This window comes from Watersipora subatra, chromosome 10 (genome assembly GCF_963576615.1).
Source record: "Watersipora subatra chromosome 10, tzWatSuba1.1, whole genome shotgun sequence".
Taxonomy (NCBI): domain Eukaryota; kingdom Metazoa; phylum Bryozoa; class Gymnolaemata; order Cheilostomatida; family Watersiporidae; genus Watersipora; species Watersipora subatra.
In genome coordinates, this window is record NC_088717.1 from 27888250 (window position 1) to 27909327 (window position 21078).

General features: G+C 37.0%; 1 protein-coding gene across 1 annotated transcript in view; it reads left to right on the forward strand.

Moving 5' to 3' along the window:
* The window catches only part of LOC137405651 (U2 snRNP-associated SURP motif-containing protein-like), a 44087-nt gene that overhangs the window by 21848 nt on the left and 1161 nt on the right, over positions 1–21078 (forward strand). The window contains exons 13-18 of the mRNA XM_068091980.1: positions 1153–1324; positions 5792–5902; positions 6618–6705; positions 9007–9169; positions 10119–10229; positions 11633–11793. Of these exons, the coding sequence (XP_067948081.1) occupies positions 1153–1324; positions 5792–5902; positions 6618–6705; positions 9007–9169; positions 10119–10229; positions 11633–11793 (806 nt within the window). The remainder of the gene's footprint in view (positions 1–1152; positions 1325–5791; positions 5903–6617; positions 6706–9006; positions 9170–10118; positions 10230–11632; positions 11794–21078) is intronic.

The window sequence follows — 21078 nt, forward strand, 5'->3', positions numbered from 1 at the left end:
ACCATCTTTAACAATACTCAATGTCATAACATTTACTTGAATTTGGAATTATGGTTTCTTGTGAGTGAGATCAGTTGCAACAAGTGAAGTATGTTTTTACCTACCTCCACCCATAGTATATATTGTCAGTATTGGTATGGTGTCATACCTTTTGTTTCTCCCGCAAGTTTTTCTCTAAACATCACCCATAGTCCTATTTAATAGTAACATGACCGATTTGATGGTTCCTCTACCTATAGTTTATTAGTCAATATTCTCATCACTGATTGTTCAAGTTTTATGTACAAATGACAAATTACTTAGAGCATCGGTGCCCAACTTTTTCTTGAACATGAGCCGCGCTCAGCATTTAGATCAATCATGCAGGACAAATGCATGCAACATTTTAAGCTCGACCATTAATATTATTAATATTATTCACAACTTCACGCGAATAACTGGAAAAAATTTTAATGTCCGCTTAAATTGCAATTCGTCTTCCATGGAGGCATCTTCCTTAGAGGTGCTTAGTGAAAGACAGCCCAGCGGGTGGACATAAGAGGGTCTATTAGCGCAAGAGATGAAAAGGGGATTTTAAAAAATTGTTTCTAGCTTCTTGAAAATATTAAAGAGAGGGAGACTCAGTAGCGATGTTTACGTTGTCTCCCTTTTATAAGCTATTTTTGTATTACAGTATAACTATAATTTGCCATTCTAATGAACTGCATACGAACGGGCCATATGAGGCAGCTTCACAGGCGGATGTGGCCCATAGAAAGATTACCGTCTCTTAAGATGGCAGTTTCTAATTAACAGTGATTATGGGATCAATCAGAGGATAAAGATTGTTATGCTTTGATAATTGCGCAAGTGTCCTGTCTTACTTTTGCTTAACAAAGTAGTAACATTTAAAAACGGTTAGTAACATCATAAAAATTACCTCATATTTTGTAGGGAGGACAAACACTGGACTAGCTCATTGTTTTTTAATGCACTGAGTAGTTGTTCTGGCTAATAAGATTTGAACCAAGCAATATGATGGGGCATTCCTGCTCATCACGCTTGTCCACTATGATAAATGCTGGTTGCATGGAACAACTACTTAGTACTGTGATTTGGAATTAACAGTTTGGTGCATGTATTAAGCACTTAAAGAAATCTTTGCTGATGCAGACCGATCCTCCAGAGGAAGAGAATGTGGATGGCGCACCTCTTTCTCCTAACGCTGAAGAACCAGCAGATGTGGATGGGGAACCCATTGAACAGGGGAGTAACTTTGATGGAGAGATAATCACGAGCAGGTCCAATGGAGACACATGTGAAGAAGATATAGATGGGGCACCAGGTATGTGCTGTAGCTTGGGTGAGGCAGGGTGGACCACTCTGGTTCTTGCTGCGCCGTGTAGATTAGTGCAGAATTGTAAAGAATACATGATTGTTAAACTTTTTTATATGCGCTACATTTTGTTGCAATCTCACGGTGCATGATAAATGTATTGCTACGGGTTTACGCATAGCCACTTGCGCTCTTTCCATGTAACACCAAACAGACACAGTATCTGCCAGCCCTAGCTGATGTTTCTACTGAAAATAGAATCTGTATTTTTATGTTAAAGCACATAAATTACATAATTTTGTTATTATATATTTCAATACATCAGAGTCTTGGCTTTCAAATGAGCCTATATTCAATACACAAAGAATAATAGAACTATGAAAAGCGTGGTGTCAAAAGTACGTCCTGCAAAAAAAACACTTGGTTCAGGTACTCAAAATGTGGCGTCATAAGTCTCATTTAGCCTTAGGTCGTCGATCCCTTTCACTGCCATTGAGGCTGCGTTTTTCTGTGACGTTCGGTGCTGTTAAAACCGAAGAGTGCTAATAATAAACTAAGATTCTAGATAATCAACAATGTCCGCGATAGTGCTAATGCCCGACCAATACAAACACATGTTCTGGATTAATTATGCTTCAATAAATGTACTGTCGTTGATAAAGGTAATAAAATCACATCGATTAAATTATGACCTGCGGTTGCGTGGCCCTAGGACTACATGTCAATCACACTTTCGCGAGATCAGCAATGCTTGAAATGAATTAGTCTCAGTCGTCACCCTTAACATCGCATTAAAAATAAAGAGCTAGTTCATAATATCATCGGGAAAATATAGTATGGTTCTTGGAGTCGGAGGTACAGTGCACCCTCGAGATACGATTACCCTGATATACGATTTTTTCGCCTTACGAAGTCAAATATTGTGATATCTTCACCTCGCAATACGAATTTTATTTCACCATACGAATTTGAAAAAAGTTTCGCCCGAGTTAAAATTTGGCCGTCGGTGTGCTCATAACACCCGTCGAAATAAAAAAGACACCGAAATATAGTTTGCCGAATACATTTTTAGAACGTTTAGAAGAGACACGATGACCGACTTCTCTCATGTCCGCGTGGAAAATTTCGTGTAAAATACACAAGCGAGAGCAAATATTCATTTGTAGCGTTATTATAGCTTTTACTATAAACATTCAAGTCAGCATACGTATATAATTACAACTATCTACATTTAATTCGTTATCTATGGAATCTGAGACCGATACAAACGTTACAAAACGAAGGAAAAATGATTTCTATGTCAACAAAGTTGGATGTCGTAAATAAGAAGGGACCCGTATTATCAACATAGTCAAGGAATATGATCGCAACCAATCAGCATTTGCAATTATTATTGAAACAAGAACTACATTAAGCAAGCATAAGAAAGAGCTTCCGTACTGAAGATTTGAATGAGCTAGGTCATGCATGCGATCAGCATTCAAAAGGAGCAACCATTTTGTAAAGGCGAGGATTTAGAAAATACAGAAAATCCCACATTCGCAGAAATGTTTCAAGTGTTTAATTTACTGATGTGGACTAGTACATTAAAACAATGCATGTATAATATATATTATTTATCTCTTGTGTGGCATGTTTTTCATATTTTATTCATTTTATTTGTTTCCTTTTGATTTTATGTTATATTTTCTTGTTTAACCATGTCTTTGCATATGGGCTTGTTATCTTCTACGTGAATACAATTCATCGTATGTATGTATGTAACTCATATAACTAGCTACTCAAGATAGTTGACGCATCCACATGACTTTCTGAAACTTGCTAAAGCCCTGTCCCCCCCCCCTAGGGTATAAATACGTACAAACTTTGTATGTATGGTTACATTGATTCTTGTGCACATTTCATACAAGACAAACTACTGTACCACATTCTCTGGATCCTTTTACAAGCGCTAGCTAGCAATTTTCTGCATTGCACCATCAATTTTTTCGTAGAAAAATTGGACAGGAATGGACAACTTCTTTTAGTGTGCTAAAAAATTCCAATTCATTACGTTTTTGATTTATTTTCAAGTGTACAGCATCATAATTAACATTGATACGTTTTTGCCTCTTCTCTGCTTTACCCGCTACATGTACCGGCTACGTTACTCCAAAGGTATGTACGTCCAGTATAGAAAATATAATTTTTCTTTTCGATAGTCATTAAATGGTCAAGTGTGCGAGAAGCCGCTTTCTATAACTGCATCACTCGGCCTTATTGATTTAGGTCGAAAAAGTTTTCAACCAGATAGGCTAAAGTTTATAGTGAAAGTGAAGATAGGAACTGCTGAAGGATAAAATTTCGTAATAAAAAGTTGAAATTCAGTAAAATAGTTCAAAATACATACTAAAACTTAGTTTTAAGTGTAGGCTTAGCAAGCTAAACTTACTTGAAGTGAATTCAAAGTTTATGTTATGCGTACCTTTTGAAGGCAAGAACTCCTTACCGTACGTACTACATTTGGTACACACATTATAATTTTGCGTTTTATTGCAGATCATAACCATTAAAATACACTAAATACAATACAGTTACTGTAGGTAACTATAATTACTAAAGTTAACATACTATTTTGTTGCTAATTGTCAATATGTACACATTTTTATAAACAAAATTGACGATTTTTACCAGGGGGTGTTTGCATTGTATAATTACAATGGTCTTTATACCCCGATATACGAATTTTTCACCATACGATGCCAACTCTGGAACGAATTAACATCGTATCTCGAGGGTGCACTGTACTTATCATAGAAATAATATGTACATGAACTAATGACACTGGTTCCTTTGTCATCTTCATTCGTTCTCTGGAGTTGTCCTACCTTCGCCTACCACTAGCGTCATTATCGTCACTTTCGTAGTTGATAAATAAGCGGTAAGAGCACACAACAATGAATATGAAAATTGTGACGTCGCAATTTTCGAGACTATGCCAGTAAACTTTTTCGCAGTAGAGCTCTGGGGAAATCCTATAAACACCAACCAATGTCTGTCTCACCAGGGCAAACAATAGCTCATTCGAAATCCAAGACTGATGTATTGAAATATACAATAAAACAATTATGTAATTTATGTGCTTTTAAAGGCTGTGTTACAAGTAGAGGTGTGGCATAACTGAGCATTGAGAATTTGTAAAAGAGGATTATCATGGATGGAGGTGTTTGCAAAAATGCGATGGGTTCTGTATTTCCGGCCTTACATTATCTCAATCTGTCACCATTTTAGCCTTTTTCAGATCCTTTGTTGTTTAACAGATCTATGTTTCAATTTTGTGAGCTACTTTGTGGTAGTGTTGAAGGTAACAAGCCAATATCATATGACAAAAACTGCCTTTTCTCTGCCTAAAAGAGTTATGGTAGATCACTGTTAAAACGGATAAGTAGGTGTTGTGGGTGGTCCGGTCTAACCAATTGTCCAGTTTAACTGATGTGCCTATATATGTAGGTCTATATAAAGGTCTATATATATCTACATTGCGCTATATACTGTGCGCTCTACCATACTGGATATACTGTAGAATATTTAGCTTGTAGGAAAAAATCGCAGCTTAAATAGAAAGAAGTGAACTAAAAATATATTTAGCTTATCTGAATGACGAAGGAGCTTAAAGTGATAGACATTAGTCTATGGTGAATGTCTGTGGTAAATGTCTGTGGTGAATGTCTGTGGTAAATGTCTGCGGTGAATGTCTGTGGTAAATGTCTGTGGTGAATGTATGTGGTGAATGTCTGTGGTGAATGTCTGTGGTGAATGTCTGTGGTCAATGTCTGTGGTGAATGTCTGTGGTGAATGTCTGTGGTAAATGTCTGTGGTCAATGTCTGTAGTGAATGTCTGTGGTAAATGTCTGTGGTAAATGTGGGGGTTTATTATGAGTCAGAAGAAGCTGGTGGCTGATAACCAAATGTAGAACTCTACTGGATTATCCAAGCTTGTACATGTAAGCTCTAAAGATTTGATAAATACATTATACATGGATCTCACTTTCGATGTAGCCGATAATATTATTGTGTGATTCTCATATAGAGACAGCTTGGGTTTCAGACTTTCAAAGGCTGTCATTCATCTTCACCTTCATCCCTAGAATCTTGTTTGCTGAAATTTCTACATGAACCTACCAAAGAGATGATTATTTTTGTGATACAGAGTAGAGTTTCAGGATCTGCTGTTTGCTTGTTTCACATGTCAGGACTAGGGTATTATGGTGGTCAGGCTTGTTTCAATGACTAGGACTATTTCAGCTTTTCAGAACTTGAAGAGTTGTGAGATTACAGCAGTAATAAGGCCAAGCAAAAGGTTCATAGCTAGGAAATATAAGACGATTTGCATTAAATACATTAATGTACCACTGTCCGTTAGCCTAGCCTCCTAGGAGCTTTACTGTTTTATTGCATTGATCTGTGTTTGTGACACCGTTTGTTTTGTTCTGCCAGTGTGTGAGGATATTGACGGGAATCCTTTAGAGGTGAAGAAGGAACCTGAAAAGCCAAAATTTGCTGCCTCCAAGTGGGAATCTGTAGACGAGAATACAGTCAAGGCACAAGGTAGGGGCACTAGCTGCCTTGTCTTGAATAGTTGGAGTTGTGCTCTCAAACATCTTTCCAAATGGACTTTGCGCTCAGTACCCAACTTTACTTCCTAAACGGTGTTGTTAGCTTGTACTCTCCAGCCTATATTCCTAGTATACTGTGTAGGAGGTTGTGCATGGGAGCTATACTGCCGATACATTATAGCTCACTGTTCAGGATGAATAGTGGCGCTTTGGATGCGATTTTATTATGCCGTGTTACAAGAGGTGTAGCAAGTCGTTAGGGACCTTCAATCAGCCTCTCTAGATTTAGTTTAAATGGGAAGTAGCTTGCTAGAAGCGCATCGGTTGGATACAAATATATAATAAACAGAGTGCGAGCACTGCTCATGTTACCGTGGAAGAATAGTTGTCTCTTCTCAACTCTCCATATCCATGTTTCTTTAGTCAGCACTTGCTGAATATAGCAACCACTGACTAAAGAACTCATGTCCTACAAATATGTTATGTAGCCATCGATTTTTCTCAAGCATTATCTTAAGCTGTGTCCCGTCCAGGGACTTCTCCATCCTGGGTCTCCCATGATACAGCGATTTGTACAGCAATGTTCTCGACAAATTGGCACATTGAAAGTAAGCGTTGTTGGTACGTCGAGCCTTCGCTACTCTAGTGCGTGGAAGCTTATTTTCTTATTTAGTAGCCGTAGTAACATTTATTCTTTTGATTGGTAGCCATGACAACGTCGAAATGGGAGCTACTTGAGGAGAGTACAGGTAGACAGAGCGCGGAAGATAGTGCAGCTGATGACATTGATGGGGCGTGAGTACTCTTCCCCCATTTGAAAAGTTTCTTGGCAGAGCCATCGAGTGTTACACTCGATGGCTCTGTTTCTTGGGATTGGTCTTCTTAGTCTTTTGAGTGAAATATTAAACAACGTATTCGCTGTAAAACTCTGTCAGTATGGAATTTTTCAGTCGTTCTGATTAAATTAATTCACAGCAAAATATTTTGCAAACACATCCTAGGTATTTTTGCCATAACAGCTAGTTTATGTCGCAGAGCTTTAGTCTAAAGTTCTTTGAAGTCAGCCAATGATTGTCAGCACAAGAAGTAATGCATGTAACAAACAAAAGCCATGTTTTATTATTTCAATTCTGTGAATCCGAATGCAAAAGAACGCTGTCGTTTTCACAGTTTGACCAAAACTCAAACCCCCATTTTCTAATATGAAAATATAGTTATCAAAAATATTGGAAGCCTATTATTTCAAAATTTCACTTGTAGAAATACATTTAGGTCTGTTGTTTACAATTTTTTTCTTCTATTTTAAGCCAAAAATAAACAGGTTTGAAAGTGATTTTTTACTGAGAATGCTAAGTAAAAAGAAAACTAGCTGGTTTTTTTGCAAAAGGATAAACCCATATCCTAAATTTATTGTGGCGAAAACTTTGGGTGGATCAATTAACCCTGTGATCCATGATGAATGTTAATATAGGTACTAAGACTTGTCGTTATAAAGACATTACCCAGGGAAAGATTTAATGGATTGTTTTCTTCTTCTCTTGGAGGGTTACATATAACAATGGTGATAGCTATGTGTCCAGCTATTAGCTTGCTGACAAGGTACATACAATTTCTGTTGCTCTCACTCCATGTATCGTTCCTCTTATATCGATGAGAAGTAAACTTTCATCTAGAAATGGCAGGCAAAACAGGCAGCGGTATTCGTGATTCAACATTGTACAACTAGCAACAGGATGCCATGCAGCAGTTAGCACGAGTGTGCATTTGTTATAACGCTGATAACAATCTTTCAAATACTGCAAAATCTTTCAAATTCGATGCATCGCTCATGAATAGTTGTGCTCATTTTTCATGGAGTTATATTTGTATTTGAACATTGCATATTGCATTTTGTGTTCTTTGTAGTTACTTGCCCTTGCTTTAATTGCCCTCGCAGAGTATCATTGCTCTGTCTTGCTTTGTGTTTCTTTGTACGAATGTCTATGTTAGCTTTTGCTAAAGTGCCATTCTAATGTTATCGATAGCTTTTACAGCATTACTGCTATATAAAGCATGTTGCTGTATAAAGCAGTCATGCTGTATACGCTTAGATGAAGTTTTGTGTAGGCAGCTGTAAAAATGCATAGCCAGCAGCTTTTGAATGTACGGTCTCAACATACGGTCGAACAAGAGAGGTAATTCTAAAATTGGTTGGGACAGTTTTTAATGTGAAAAAATTCTTGCTGCATAATTTGGTGTAATTTCTTATATCCACTTTCTTTAATGCAATATTTTTATATGCAAAAGTCAGCCTAGTTCATTAAAGTCAGACTGTATAATCTTATATGATTGGATAAAATATTTTCCCAACTGCTGCTATGGCGTTTCAAATAATTCAAGATCGGCGTTTTTATATCTTCATGATTCTACTCAGGATCATTGATATTCTCAGATGAATAGATCATTCTGATATTGTCTAGCTATGCTCAATTTATAACATGTTTATGGTACTGCTCTAACTCTATACGCTATGTTTATGGTACTGCTCTAACCCGATACGCTATGTTTAAATGACGCTAATTATGAGGATTTGGAGTTGTGCACACATTGAGTTACAGCGCGATAAGTGTTTCAATGAACCTTCGCATATTGTGAATTAATGCGGGTGTTTTATTGAAAAATGATCAGGATTTTTACACCAGATGTCATAGCGGCGCAATTGCTCAAATCAAAATAAGGATGACCGAAGTGTGGAAAATGTTTAAAATGGAATAGTTAGCATGGCATTTCCTTGCATATCATTTGGACGAGCCGTTTCCATCTGTTACAAACATGGAACATCTGTTACAAACATGGAACATTCGGTAGAAATTGGTGAGTAACAAAACTCGCTTGACTTGTGGACTTTTTCCATTTCCGTCTTGCTGATAATTCAATCTTTCGGATCGACCGTGTCATGGAAACATAGTCCTTATTCATTGCTTAGACAATGTGATGCTGCTACTAGGTGTGCCCCACACTGGTTATTGTTACCCTCTCTTGCCCGATGTATGAACCAGCTGTATAGCTGTTAGAACTTGGTGTGTCCAGTGAGCGATGTCATTATCATAACTGCAGCCCCATAAACAGTCGGGAGTCGAGTCCTGCAGATGACAATGACTTATCAAAAGGCAGTGGCTTGAGTGGCCTATCCGCATTGTCCGCTGCCTACACACCAAAGGAAAAGAAAAGCAAGCTTGAAATGACGGAGCGACGCAGGTCTAAACTTAGAGATATTGAGGTAATGTTTAGTAATCATCAGCTTGCAAAATGTTTTAGTTTCCTTCTTGGCAACAAACACAAATCTCACGCACTTATGTTTCTATTTGCATTTTTAGTTATTGTTTTGCATACTTATCTTTATGCTAATACACTTCGAAGTGTGTGCTATAACTATTAGCTTGCAGACTAATTGACATAGCTTGTTATGGAGTTGTTGAATGTTAAAAACTTGAATTCGCAAATTGCTGAATTCCACCCTTATCTGAATTCCACCCCTGGCTGTCTCAAAATGTTTACATGTCAGATCATACACTCTGTAGAATAAGTATAGGAATACACTCGGTAGCCAAGTTAAAATAGAGGGATTTTATGTTAAATGAGTTTAGCTGAGATGAATTTGGGAATCTGGTGGCTTTAATAGGTTGGTTACTTTCGCCACCCGAATGGAGAGCATGCCTGTAATTCTTATGGAGTGTGGTAAATCATTTACTGTTATCAAAATTTGTTTATCAGTGAAGACACTTCATCCGCTATTATAAACGAGTAGTGTTACTGTTGTTTTGCGATACATTGTTTAGCTAGCAGTATGTCAAGGATACTAGTGTAGTCATTTCAATCATGGATTTATATATGCACACAAAACGCCAGTTTTAGACATTCTATTTAATATTTGCCAATGACTTGCCAATAAATATTTGCCACATGACAATGCTTGCATTTTAAAATGAGAGACACTTTTTTAAGCAACGCTTCAACTTTTTAGCTGAGCTACATATTACATACTGTCACGGTCAAATATCAATCCTCGTTGAGAATGATCTCTGTTGGGAAAGATAGCCCTCAAATATGTGGCTGTGCTATTCCAAGTCAGCTTGTTTTATAGTTCCCTATCTGGCTTGGTCCTCAGTCCCTATCCTCAATTCCCTATCTTGACATTGGTCCTCAGTCATGTTTTCTGTTCCTCCCAGGTCAAGGTTGTCAAGTACCAGGATGAACTTGAAGCAGGTCGTAGGTCAAGAAAATCCCATATGAGCATCTCTGAGCAGGTCAAGGCTTACAGACAGAAACTCCTACAGAAAGTCAGTTTATACTTTATGCTTTAGCTGGTTTGCAGGCTTAGAATGTAAATCCATATTTTCACTAGCACTATTATGGATTACTATTCTCTGAAGTGTTTGTTTATTATCAGTATCGAGCTACCTTGTTCGCTGTAATTATCAAAAACTAAATATACCAAGTGAGAAGGTGTGTGAGCATGCCATAGGAAGTGAGAAAGTGACTGAGGTGTGGGAGCATGTCATAGGAATTGAGAAGGCGAGTAAGGTGTGGGAGCATGCCATAGGAATTGAGAAGGTGAGTAAGGTGTGGGAGCATGCCATAGGAAGTGAGAAGGCGAGTGAAGTGTGGGAGCATGCCATAGGAAGTGAGAGGGCGTGTGAGGTGTGGGAGCATGCCATAGGAAGTGAGAGGGTGTGTGAGGTGTGGGAGCATGCCATAGGAAGTGAGAGGGTGACTGAGGTGTGGGAGCATGCCATAGGAAGTGAGAAGGCAAGTGAGGTGTGGGAGCATGCCATAGGAAGTGAGAAGGTGAGTGAGGTGTGGGAGCATGCCATAGGAAGTGAGAAGGTGACTGAGGTGTGGGAGCATGTCATAGGAAGTGAGAGGGCGTGTGAGGTGTGGGAGCATGCCATAGGAAGTGAGAAGGCGAGTGAAGTGTGGGAGCATGCCATAGAAAGTCAGAGGGCGTGTGAGGTGTGTGAGCATGCCATAGGAAGTGAGAAGGCGTGTGAGGTGTGGGAGCATGCCATAGGAAGTGAGAAGGTGAGTGAGGTGTGGGAGCATGCCATAGGAAGTGAGAAGGTGAGTGAGGTGTGGGAGCATGCCATAGGAAGTGACAGGGCGTGTGAGGTGTGTGAGCATGCCATAGGAAGTGAGAAGGCGTGTGAGGTGTGGGAGCATGCCATAGGAAGTGAGAGGGTGAGTGAGGTGTGGGAGCATGCCATAGGAAGTGAGAGGGCGAGTGAGATGTGGGAGCATGCCATAGGAAGTGAGAAGGCGAGTGAAGTGTGGGAGCATGCCATAGGAAGTGAGAGGGCGTGTGAGGTGTGTGAGCATGCCATAGGAAGTGAGAAGGCGTGTGAGGTGTGGGAGCATGCCATAGGAAGTGAGAAGGCGAGTGAGGTGTGGGAGCATGCCATAGGAAGTGAGAAGGTGACTGAAGTGTGTGAGCATGCCATAGGAAACTCCTTTTGACAAATCTTTGAGGAGACATATAAGCATTTCAGATTTGTACACAAGTACATACAAGAAAAATTGAATTGTTTAAATTCATCTAATCAATTATAAAAAGCAGATGAACAAACTTATCTATCAGTGCCCTAGAGCTTGTTTCCTTGCCGTTGCTTGTCTTCAGGTATCACTTTCACCATACTCTTATGCCTTCTGTATTCAGCCCTTGAAGTTTTTGCTGCGGTTTGCGCAGGAACAAGATGAGGCAATTAGAGAGCAAGCAAATTCTAGCAACGATAGTCGAAGTGAGAGGAAAAGAAGATACAATGATAGGTCGCGTTCCCCGTCTCCTAGGCATCGCTACAGATCTCGGTCTAGAACACCGGAAAGACCAAGGACATCAAGGTCTAGAAGGTATGAATGTAATGGAAATGAAAATAGCCAATCTGTCTTTGAGACATATATGGGAACCTGTGGTTTGTCCATGATTTCTCTCGTTGGCTATAATCTACCAAGTAAGTGTACTTGTCTGTCACTATCATAAAAAGGTCACAAACCTATTCCCGCGTGGCATGCCTTTTATGTTACTCTCCATTAATATCATTTGAAAATAACTGTTTAGGTCTTCGGCAACAACAAAAAATAACCACTCAGGGATTTGTGGTTTATGCGGATTATTTTACTATAAAACAACACAATAATAGTCTGTATTATCCACCAGTTGTGAATGTTATAATAAGATGCATTCTGAGAGTCCAAGTTAAGAATAGCATAGATATAATGAGACTAGCTGTACCACGTGGCGTTGCCAGGGTAATAGCATAGATATAATGAGATACTAAATAAACCCTATGACTGCAGCATTACTCATTGCGCCAAGCGTTCACTCAAAAACAATTCACTCACAAACGCAGCATTTGTTTAGCTCTTGCTCCGTTATTATTTGGTCTGTGTATCCCAAATTACCTATATACTATTAGAACCCTTTTACCAACAGAGTATGGCTAATACTACCTGTTTTGGGTGATCTTATAGCATGCCAGAGGATGCCAATGACAAAAAAAGCTTGTTTTTCAAAGAAAACACAACTGTATGGTCTTTAGTTTATATTCAAAAATGCTAGCAGATTTATTTGTTTCTAGAAGTGGTAAGATAACTTAAGAACAGTTTGTACAAACTAGAATAAAATAATGCGGAGTTATATAACGCAATATGAATATTAAACAAACCCAAGTGGAGCTTTGAAAAACTTGGATCGACTAATAAATAAATTTGTATCATTCAAGATATGATTATCGATAGCAAAACATTCCTTAAATTAAAGACGATGAGTGCTCCACCAAAGAAAGGTTTATTGAAACTAAAAGACTTGGTAACAACGTTAGACAAAACACTGTACAAAAACGTAAGTCGTGTTTATAGAAACGAATGATTTCGCATCATGGACTTTTGCAAGACATAGTTTCTTCTATTGGTGAGAAAAGCAACTACCAAGCACTATAGCGTTAATTTTTAATATTCCATAGATGTAAAGAGGTTTATAGTGTGCTGGAACTCGGTTTAAGGGAGTTGTCACAAAGTTTTAAATTGGCTGATAAATATTTAAAAACGTTTGCAACATTGCAACTAAATACATGCTATTTTGCCATTATCTATTCCTTTTACAGCTATTAATTAAATAGTCTTCCTAAAGGTCTAAAACATTTCCATATGCAACCTCAATATACATGTATTTCTACTGCGAATATGTCAGGTTTGTAGATATTCTGCAAACGTATGATGCTCATTCAGCAGTCTTTAAGTTTGATTAATGATGAAAACACCCAAGTACAAATATACTTTAAGTTTGTGATATAAATCAAACTAAAAAAAAATTAATTTAAAAAGCTTCAATTACCGAAAGAGCTAAAATATTTCTTTAACAGTGGCAATTTATATATTAGAAGATTTCCCACATCTGTTACAAGTAAGAATCTATCTATTTAAATTTAAGTATTTGTTGTATGCCCAGTTAATCCTTCATTTTCTCGTGACGTCATTCTATCATTGGCTGCCATCTTTATGGACAACTTTTATCGTTAAAAACCCGAAGCTTCTGCAATTAATTATTGCAAACAATGCTTTTATCAGCAAATTTTTTATTTTACTATCAAAACAAGACCGAAAAATACTATTAATCAAGAGAATGATGATCGTTTTCTACAAAGATGGCGGCTTTTTCGTAGACAAGCGCATGTGCAAACAGGGTGATGATGTCAAAATACGATGGATAGCGATTGGTTGAAATACGCACGAATTGCCTAGTAGTTGACATGCCCGGCCTTGCATGAGGAATAAAAATGGTTTTGCATAAAAGTTTAATTGTTGATCAACATCTACAACATTTACTATTTTAACTGTTAAATAAAAGTATTTGTTTATTTCTTTGTGTGTCCGGCCTATGCATAATTGAAATATACGAAAGCTCTAGAATGTAGATCTTCATAGTCAACTAATTCAGCCAATTACAGTTATGTAGGTTTTATGCATGCCGGCGTGGACCAACTTGTTAGTTTCGAAATGAAGCATGCATTGACAACGTATTGTCGATGAGTTGGCTGCGCAAAAGACGCATTACATCGACGTCTAGTAAGACCTTAAGGGTAACTCACTTGTTAAGTGTCATAGTCAGTCCATCTATGTTTAGCAGCTACATGTATATAAACTGCAGACCGCATTAGCCCTATGTGGTCAAACCTCAGTTTTCAAACATAATCCGTTCCAAAACAATTTGTTCGAATTCTGAAACTATTTCCCATTATAATTATTGTAAGTAATTTTAATTCCTTTCAAGTCTAGAAAAGAACTTTTTAAAACAATGTTTTACTATTTTACACCATGAACTGTATTATACATATGTAATAAGACAGCTGGTAATATTGTGCCATAAAACAAATCTTTTAATAGACTAGACTAGGTTGGGGAACCAGTTGTACTGTACTGCTGTATCTGTAACAACTCACACCCCGGCCTCATTTACTCAGGGTCTTGTATACGGTATACCATAGAGTATACGGTATACCATAGAGTATACGTTATACCATAGAGTATACGGTATACCATAGATAAAATGTATAGAAATAAACCGTGTGCGTTATTTAAACGAAACATATCCTAAGATCATGAAAAAAAAACTAACATTTTGTATGTTTTATTTTTATCATTATCATCATAAACATCAAATTAAGTAGCATAGGCTAACCTACATGTATGCTGAGGTTACACTGTGAAAAATAGTAATAAAAGAGTACAGTAATGTATCCTAGCAACGATCGTGTGAAATAAAAAAGCACAGTAAAACGTTTGTCTTTTCTGTTTACCAACAATAGCATAACAAAATTGGCTGTTAACTAGGTTGATAGACAAATTTGTTGTCGAAGTCTGACATGTGAAAGTCTCAAATTTTCAGTTTAAATTATGAGTTGGTTGAAATGGAAAGCGTTCGAAATCCGACAAGTCTACATTTTCATCAAGTATTATTCCCTATTCCTATTGTACTTTAATAAGAAAGTCTCAATGTCATAAATTTAATATCGTTGCTGCGATGTGCAAAATATTTGTGGAAAATCTCTTATAGAGCAGACTTTCCAGTCTTTCCTAACTCATCCATTTTTAGATCTAGAGCAATGTTCATCTAATGCTGACCCTATTAACTTTTCCTTATTGCTAAACAAATGCTTGGCAGGCAGCCAGGGAGCTCAAATTTCACTTGTAACCTGTCAAAGGCATGGCACTACTGTTGGACAACTGCTTTAAATACGCTCTTCAATTGTTGAGCCAGGTTAAGCCATTAAATCGAATTGATACTAATGGGAAGGCTGGGACTGAGAATGGTACAGTCAAACATGGATAACTCGTCCACGGATAGCTCGAACACATGGTTAATTCGAACGGTTTCTTTGGTCCGTTCCCACGTAATGATAAATTGCTATAGATAACCCGAACTCAACACTGTTAACTCAAACTATTTTTTGCCCAACGGCTACCGAAACGGTTGTAATCGCTTTAGAAAATCACTTTATTCCAAGCCATAGAGGTAAACCTCAACTTTTCGTAATTCATAAGCGTCGTTATTACCACCATTGGCAAAATATTTTTGTCAACGACTTTTCTAAAAGTTTGGTGAAATTTTATTTATACCAAACATCCGCTTAGCGATCGCCCTTCGGAAGCAAGGTAAAGTGAGGTAATCTTTGCATAAACTTCAAGAAAAATCGGCAAAATTGATCATGGGTAAAACGTTCAAAAGAAAAAGATGTCTTTTCTTTTGAGCATTTCAACAACGATCAAGTTTTGCCAATGTCAATCTATAAAACGTTCTGGCAATAACATCACCTCAAACAACAAACCAATCTCAAGTGATAGAAAAATCTCTATACTTTTTGATGAAAACGTTTTAAACTTTACATTAGAAGCATTTAATTTGAAACAAGCCATTTGTGCTTTTGATTTATATTATAGTTTGTATATGTACATGTATCTACTAATAAATAAGTAAATATATGGACTTGTGACAGTGCTCTGATAACTTGAACGCTCTGATAATTCGAACACTTTCGCTCGGTCCCGTGAAGTTCGAGTTATCCATGTTTGACTGTATGTAGTTTATGCTTAGAGAGATTGTGGTTCACGGACAAGCCTTGTAGCATCAGATCCAAACATCTCTCTATGAGAGTATTCAGAAGCCTCACAGAAAACAATTCACCTTTTTTTACGTCATCAAGCCATTTGCACATGCACTCGTTCACGAAAAAGCCGCCATATTTGTAGAAAACGGTTATTTTTCTTATATTTAATAGTACTTTTTGGTGTTGTTTGGATACTATAATAAAAAAATTGCAAACAAAAGCATCATTTACAAACATCTATTGCAAAAGCTTCGTGCTTTTAATAATAAAATTGTCTATAAAGAAGGCCGACAACGAAAAAATGGCATCACGAAAAAAACGGAAGGATTTTAAGTGTTGAATGGCGCCTTTCATTTCGTAACTGTTGTAACTATTACCAGCTATTATTCTCGGCATGCTATCTTTCTTACAAGGACGGCTCCGGGAGAGGATGTGAGCATCAATTGCTAGATTTCTGACTGCTATCAACCAGCGAAATGACCAGCATTGCACAGCTATTAAAATTCAGCTCATAAGCAGTGATAGCAATGCCACACTTCTAAACTCAGCTTATAAACAATGTCATTTGCCTTTAGTCTGGCACATTGCCAATGGCTACTTTAAGTAAGCTAGTTTTGTTAAACTAAACTTCAACTTTGTCATCATCTAAAATTTGTATCGCCGATCTGTTTGCGGTTTTGTTTTCACTATACCTCATAACGGGTAATGCTGAATTGTGAGAGAGAGCATCGTATCTCTTTAAAGTGCTGTGGGAGTGATTTCGGATCATATCGGCATCTACGTTATTTTGATGTATTTAGCACACCAACTACCAAATTTCAATTTTGAGAGAAGATTTTATTGATATCATATGGCGTAAAAAATGTCATATGGCGGGGATGAAAAATATAGTGTTTGACATCACAAGGCAAAAAATTGTATAACATAGATGTCGTAACCCGAGGATGCACTGTATTAACTTGACAGGAAATGAGTATAATGGAAACTAGTATAATAACCACTAATGTCTATAATATTTGCAACTAAACCAATAATTCAATAACCAATAACTAATAACGTTTCCTGCTGGGTGTGTTGCAACAGTTAGTTCATTTTGTCTAGACACTTGACACTTGAGTGAACAACTCTCAGCCAAGAGTTTGGTTAAACAATTATTCATGCATTTTGTTGGCCATGGTCGCTCTTTAGAGTAAATGTATAAAACATGAACTTATGGGGCATAAGCTCATGAGATTAGAAGTTCAAGTCTTGGGAATTATACCTACACTAAAAATATAATTTTTTTACTGCAATGCTTCCATAATACTCTTATCTAAAATGTTTCCATTATTCACCTGTCTTATATTTATTTGTAGTATAAGGAATTTGTTCCTGTCAATGGTTTATTAAAAGGTGAAATGAGAACTTATTTTTTTCTAGTCTGTTTGTTTCAAAAGATGTACATTTTTTTGAACAAAAAATTCTACATGCTTCATCGCGTATATCATGGTATATGATATAGTCAAATTTAAACTTATGCCTCTCTCATCGCATGTGTGATGAATTTGTAAACTCATATATTCAAATCTGCCTCTCCCTGATCTGATTCAAAGATCTAGGCTAAATAAAATATAAATCAGATAAAAAACTACTGTATCACATGTGGTCTAGTTAGTATCACATGTGGTCTAGTTAGTATCACATGTGGTCTAGTTAGTATCACATGTGATCTAGTTAGTATCACGTGTGGTCTAGTTAGTATCAAATGTGGTCTAGTTAGTATCACATGTGGTCTAGTTAGTATCACATGTGGTCTAGTTAGTATCACATGTGGTCTAGTTGGTGTCACATGTGGTTTAGTTAGTATCACATGTGGTTTAGTTAGTATCACATGTGGTCTAGTTAGTATCACATGTGGTCTAGTTAGTATCACATGTGGTCTAGTTAGTATCACATGTGGTCTAGTTGGTATCACATGTGATCTAGTTGGTGTCACATGTGGTTTAATTAGTATCACATGTGGTCTAGTTAGTATCACATGTGGTCTAGTTAGTATCACATGTGGTCTAGTTAGTATCACATGTGGTCTAGTTAGTATCACATGTGGTCTAGTTAGTATCACATGTGGTCTAGTTAGTATCACGTGTGGTCTAGTTAGTATCACGTGTGGTCTAGTTAGTATCACGTGTGGTCTAGTTAGTATCACGTGTGGTCTAGTTAGTATCACGTGTGGTCTAGTTAGTATCACATGTGGTCTAGTTAGTATCACATGTGGTCTAGTTGGCTATAAATAAAAACTAAAAGAAAAAGCCTCCTCCCTGATAACCAATCTTTCCTTCAGCTGAATCAGCGGACTGCTGAATCAGCTCAACGAATTTTTTCCTCTTACTGGTATTATTATATGCATAAATATATAAGTATATTTATGCATATATAAGTATATTTATGCATATATAAGTATATTTATGCATATACATGTATATGTATATATGCATATATGTATACGTATACCGTAAAACCTCTATCTTAAAGATGTAGTTGCGTCAAAATTTAAGTTGATCTTAAAAGAAAGCATTTTTTTTTCTCTATCAGTTGATATGTTGTTTGTTGTGTTACGCGATCGCATTGCCAAGATATTTGAAGATTAAAACCGAAAAAATCTGATCGCAGTAAAAACGCTCAGGCCACAAAAACGTGCCCAGCCTCGCCAAAAATGATGTCACGCGTTTGGCAACCTGTCTCTATCTCTCGTATTCACATCGACTATTTGCGATAAAAGTCTAGTCTTACGCGGCTCTATTGGCATATATCTTATTTTGTATTTGCTCATGTTGGCTAGAATAAAATTTTAAATCCTGCTACAGATGCATTATTATGAATGTTTAAAAGGCCTCAAATAACAAAAATTGAAAATTTGTTCTACTCACTTTCTCCAAATGTTGTGTAAACATTTGGGTACCGACTACCAATTCTACCGGTCTACGGTAATTCTGTCAAGTCACTTTTGTAGAACGCGGTCTTTGTATCAGCACAGTTCTGCATCTACCCATACAAACGATATACAGCCTCCCATAAGCCCCGCCCACATTATATCGCCTATTACCTATTGCCTACGTACTCGTTTCTTGCTAGTAGTATTCTTACCGAATACTAGATAAGTGAAATAAGCAAGCCACCTCTTTGAAAAGAATATAGACAGGGATAGAGTTTTAAGAATGAGAAGTCTGCTGCAAACTGGATTTGAACTCACATTCTCCAGTTCTGCGGACACCCATATACCATATCCGATTCACTACAATATTCTGCAAATCATGTTTTGCATTATCTTCAACAATATTATTTTATTATATAATTTTTACAAGTAAAAATATTTTCATCTCGGCATAAAACTTTTATTAAAAATATTCATCAAGTCGTGGCCACTCAGATAGTATTAGCTGATACAATAAGACAAATTCATCTACTGCAACAAACTCAAACAAAACATCATGGCTTATGCAGCACGCATTCAAGTCTCTCTTTCCACTTTATGGCAGTTTCCACACTGACAAAGCTTCTTCGGCTGGTGGGACGACATAAACATTCTGTAATCAGTAAAAAAAATGCAATAAATATATGTCATTCTAAAGCGTATCTATTGACAGCTTCCAAATTGGGAGTTAAATAGATTGCGAGTGTAATTTTAAAAACGAATAAACATTTAATAAAGGCACAAGTACGCCAAGCCAACGATTCGAAGCTTTGGTTCTGGAAATTAAAGATTTGCAATGATCAATCGATTTTACCCACTTCCTACGAGTGAAAATAATTTGTAATCATGACTCTAATTTACCAAAGAAAATTCGAAAAAAATATTACAGCTAGATAAAACGGCAGATAAGCTATGAAACGATGATTGGAGATAGCAAAGAATTATCATTTTATTAATTAGTATATGTATTTATGACTAAAAAATATTACATTTACTAAAGTATAGAAGACTCTAAGTTAATTTACCTCCATTCTGTCTTCTTCTGCAGCAAAACGCTGCTGACGCCTGTCAGCTTTGGCCATAGGCTGTCTACTCTAATCTTTTACTAAAAGTTGCTTAGATAACTCTGAGTAGCGGTCGCTCGAACTTGAAGCCATTTTAAAACTATGTATAACTTAGTAATTGTTGAAACGCGTTGAATCAGTAACGAGATCTAATTAAGAGAATCTTCGAGATCACAGACAACGCGTTTTACGAGTGATAACATTTATTACGGCCTATATAAAAATTTCGCACGCATGATTGGCTAACGAATCGACCTCATATTTATCGCTTGTGGTTTCGTTTCAGATAACAAGCTTGTGACGTCACGAAATAGCCACCCGCTGGAACGTGAGCTTTTTAAAAGAGGGCCTCATTCAAACGCATATATCTCTGGACAGGGTTGGTCTACAAAGACAAAAATGGCATCAAATTGTAGCTGATGTTTTAGCCTTTTATGGGTCCTAATTTCATTTTTGACGCAACTACATCTTTAACCCCATGACGCTCTATTTTTCAACCCTCCTTCCATAGTGTCGCTTTATTAGAAGTGACATTCAAATAGAGTGTGGCATTGCGTTGTTTTGGTACGAGAAGTTTAGCCCTTTTACGAGAGAGAAGAGTATCACTTAATTATATTTAACAGTGTTGCACAAAAGCTCATTTCACTCATTGATGTTTGCAGCCAAAACTGGCTTATTATACGCAATAGAATAGGAGTTATGGACGTCGATCCATTGTCAGCTGAGTTTATATAACCACAACGGTGCTATCAAATAATAAGCTGTAAATCTGCAAATTTATAAGCTATATAATAATAATCTATCAAATGTTACATATTTATTCAAGAACAAGTGACATAAACCAAACTATATTTATAATACATGCAGCAACAAAAATTAAAAATATATGTATACAGTATTGTGTATCTGTTCATACATCTATACCAAATACATCTACATACAAAAGTGTCCACAAACATTTTAAACATACATGTACATTCCATTCCTGTTTGCCAGTTCCACCATAAGAAATTCATCA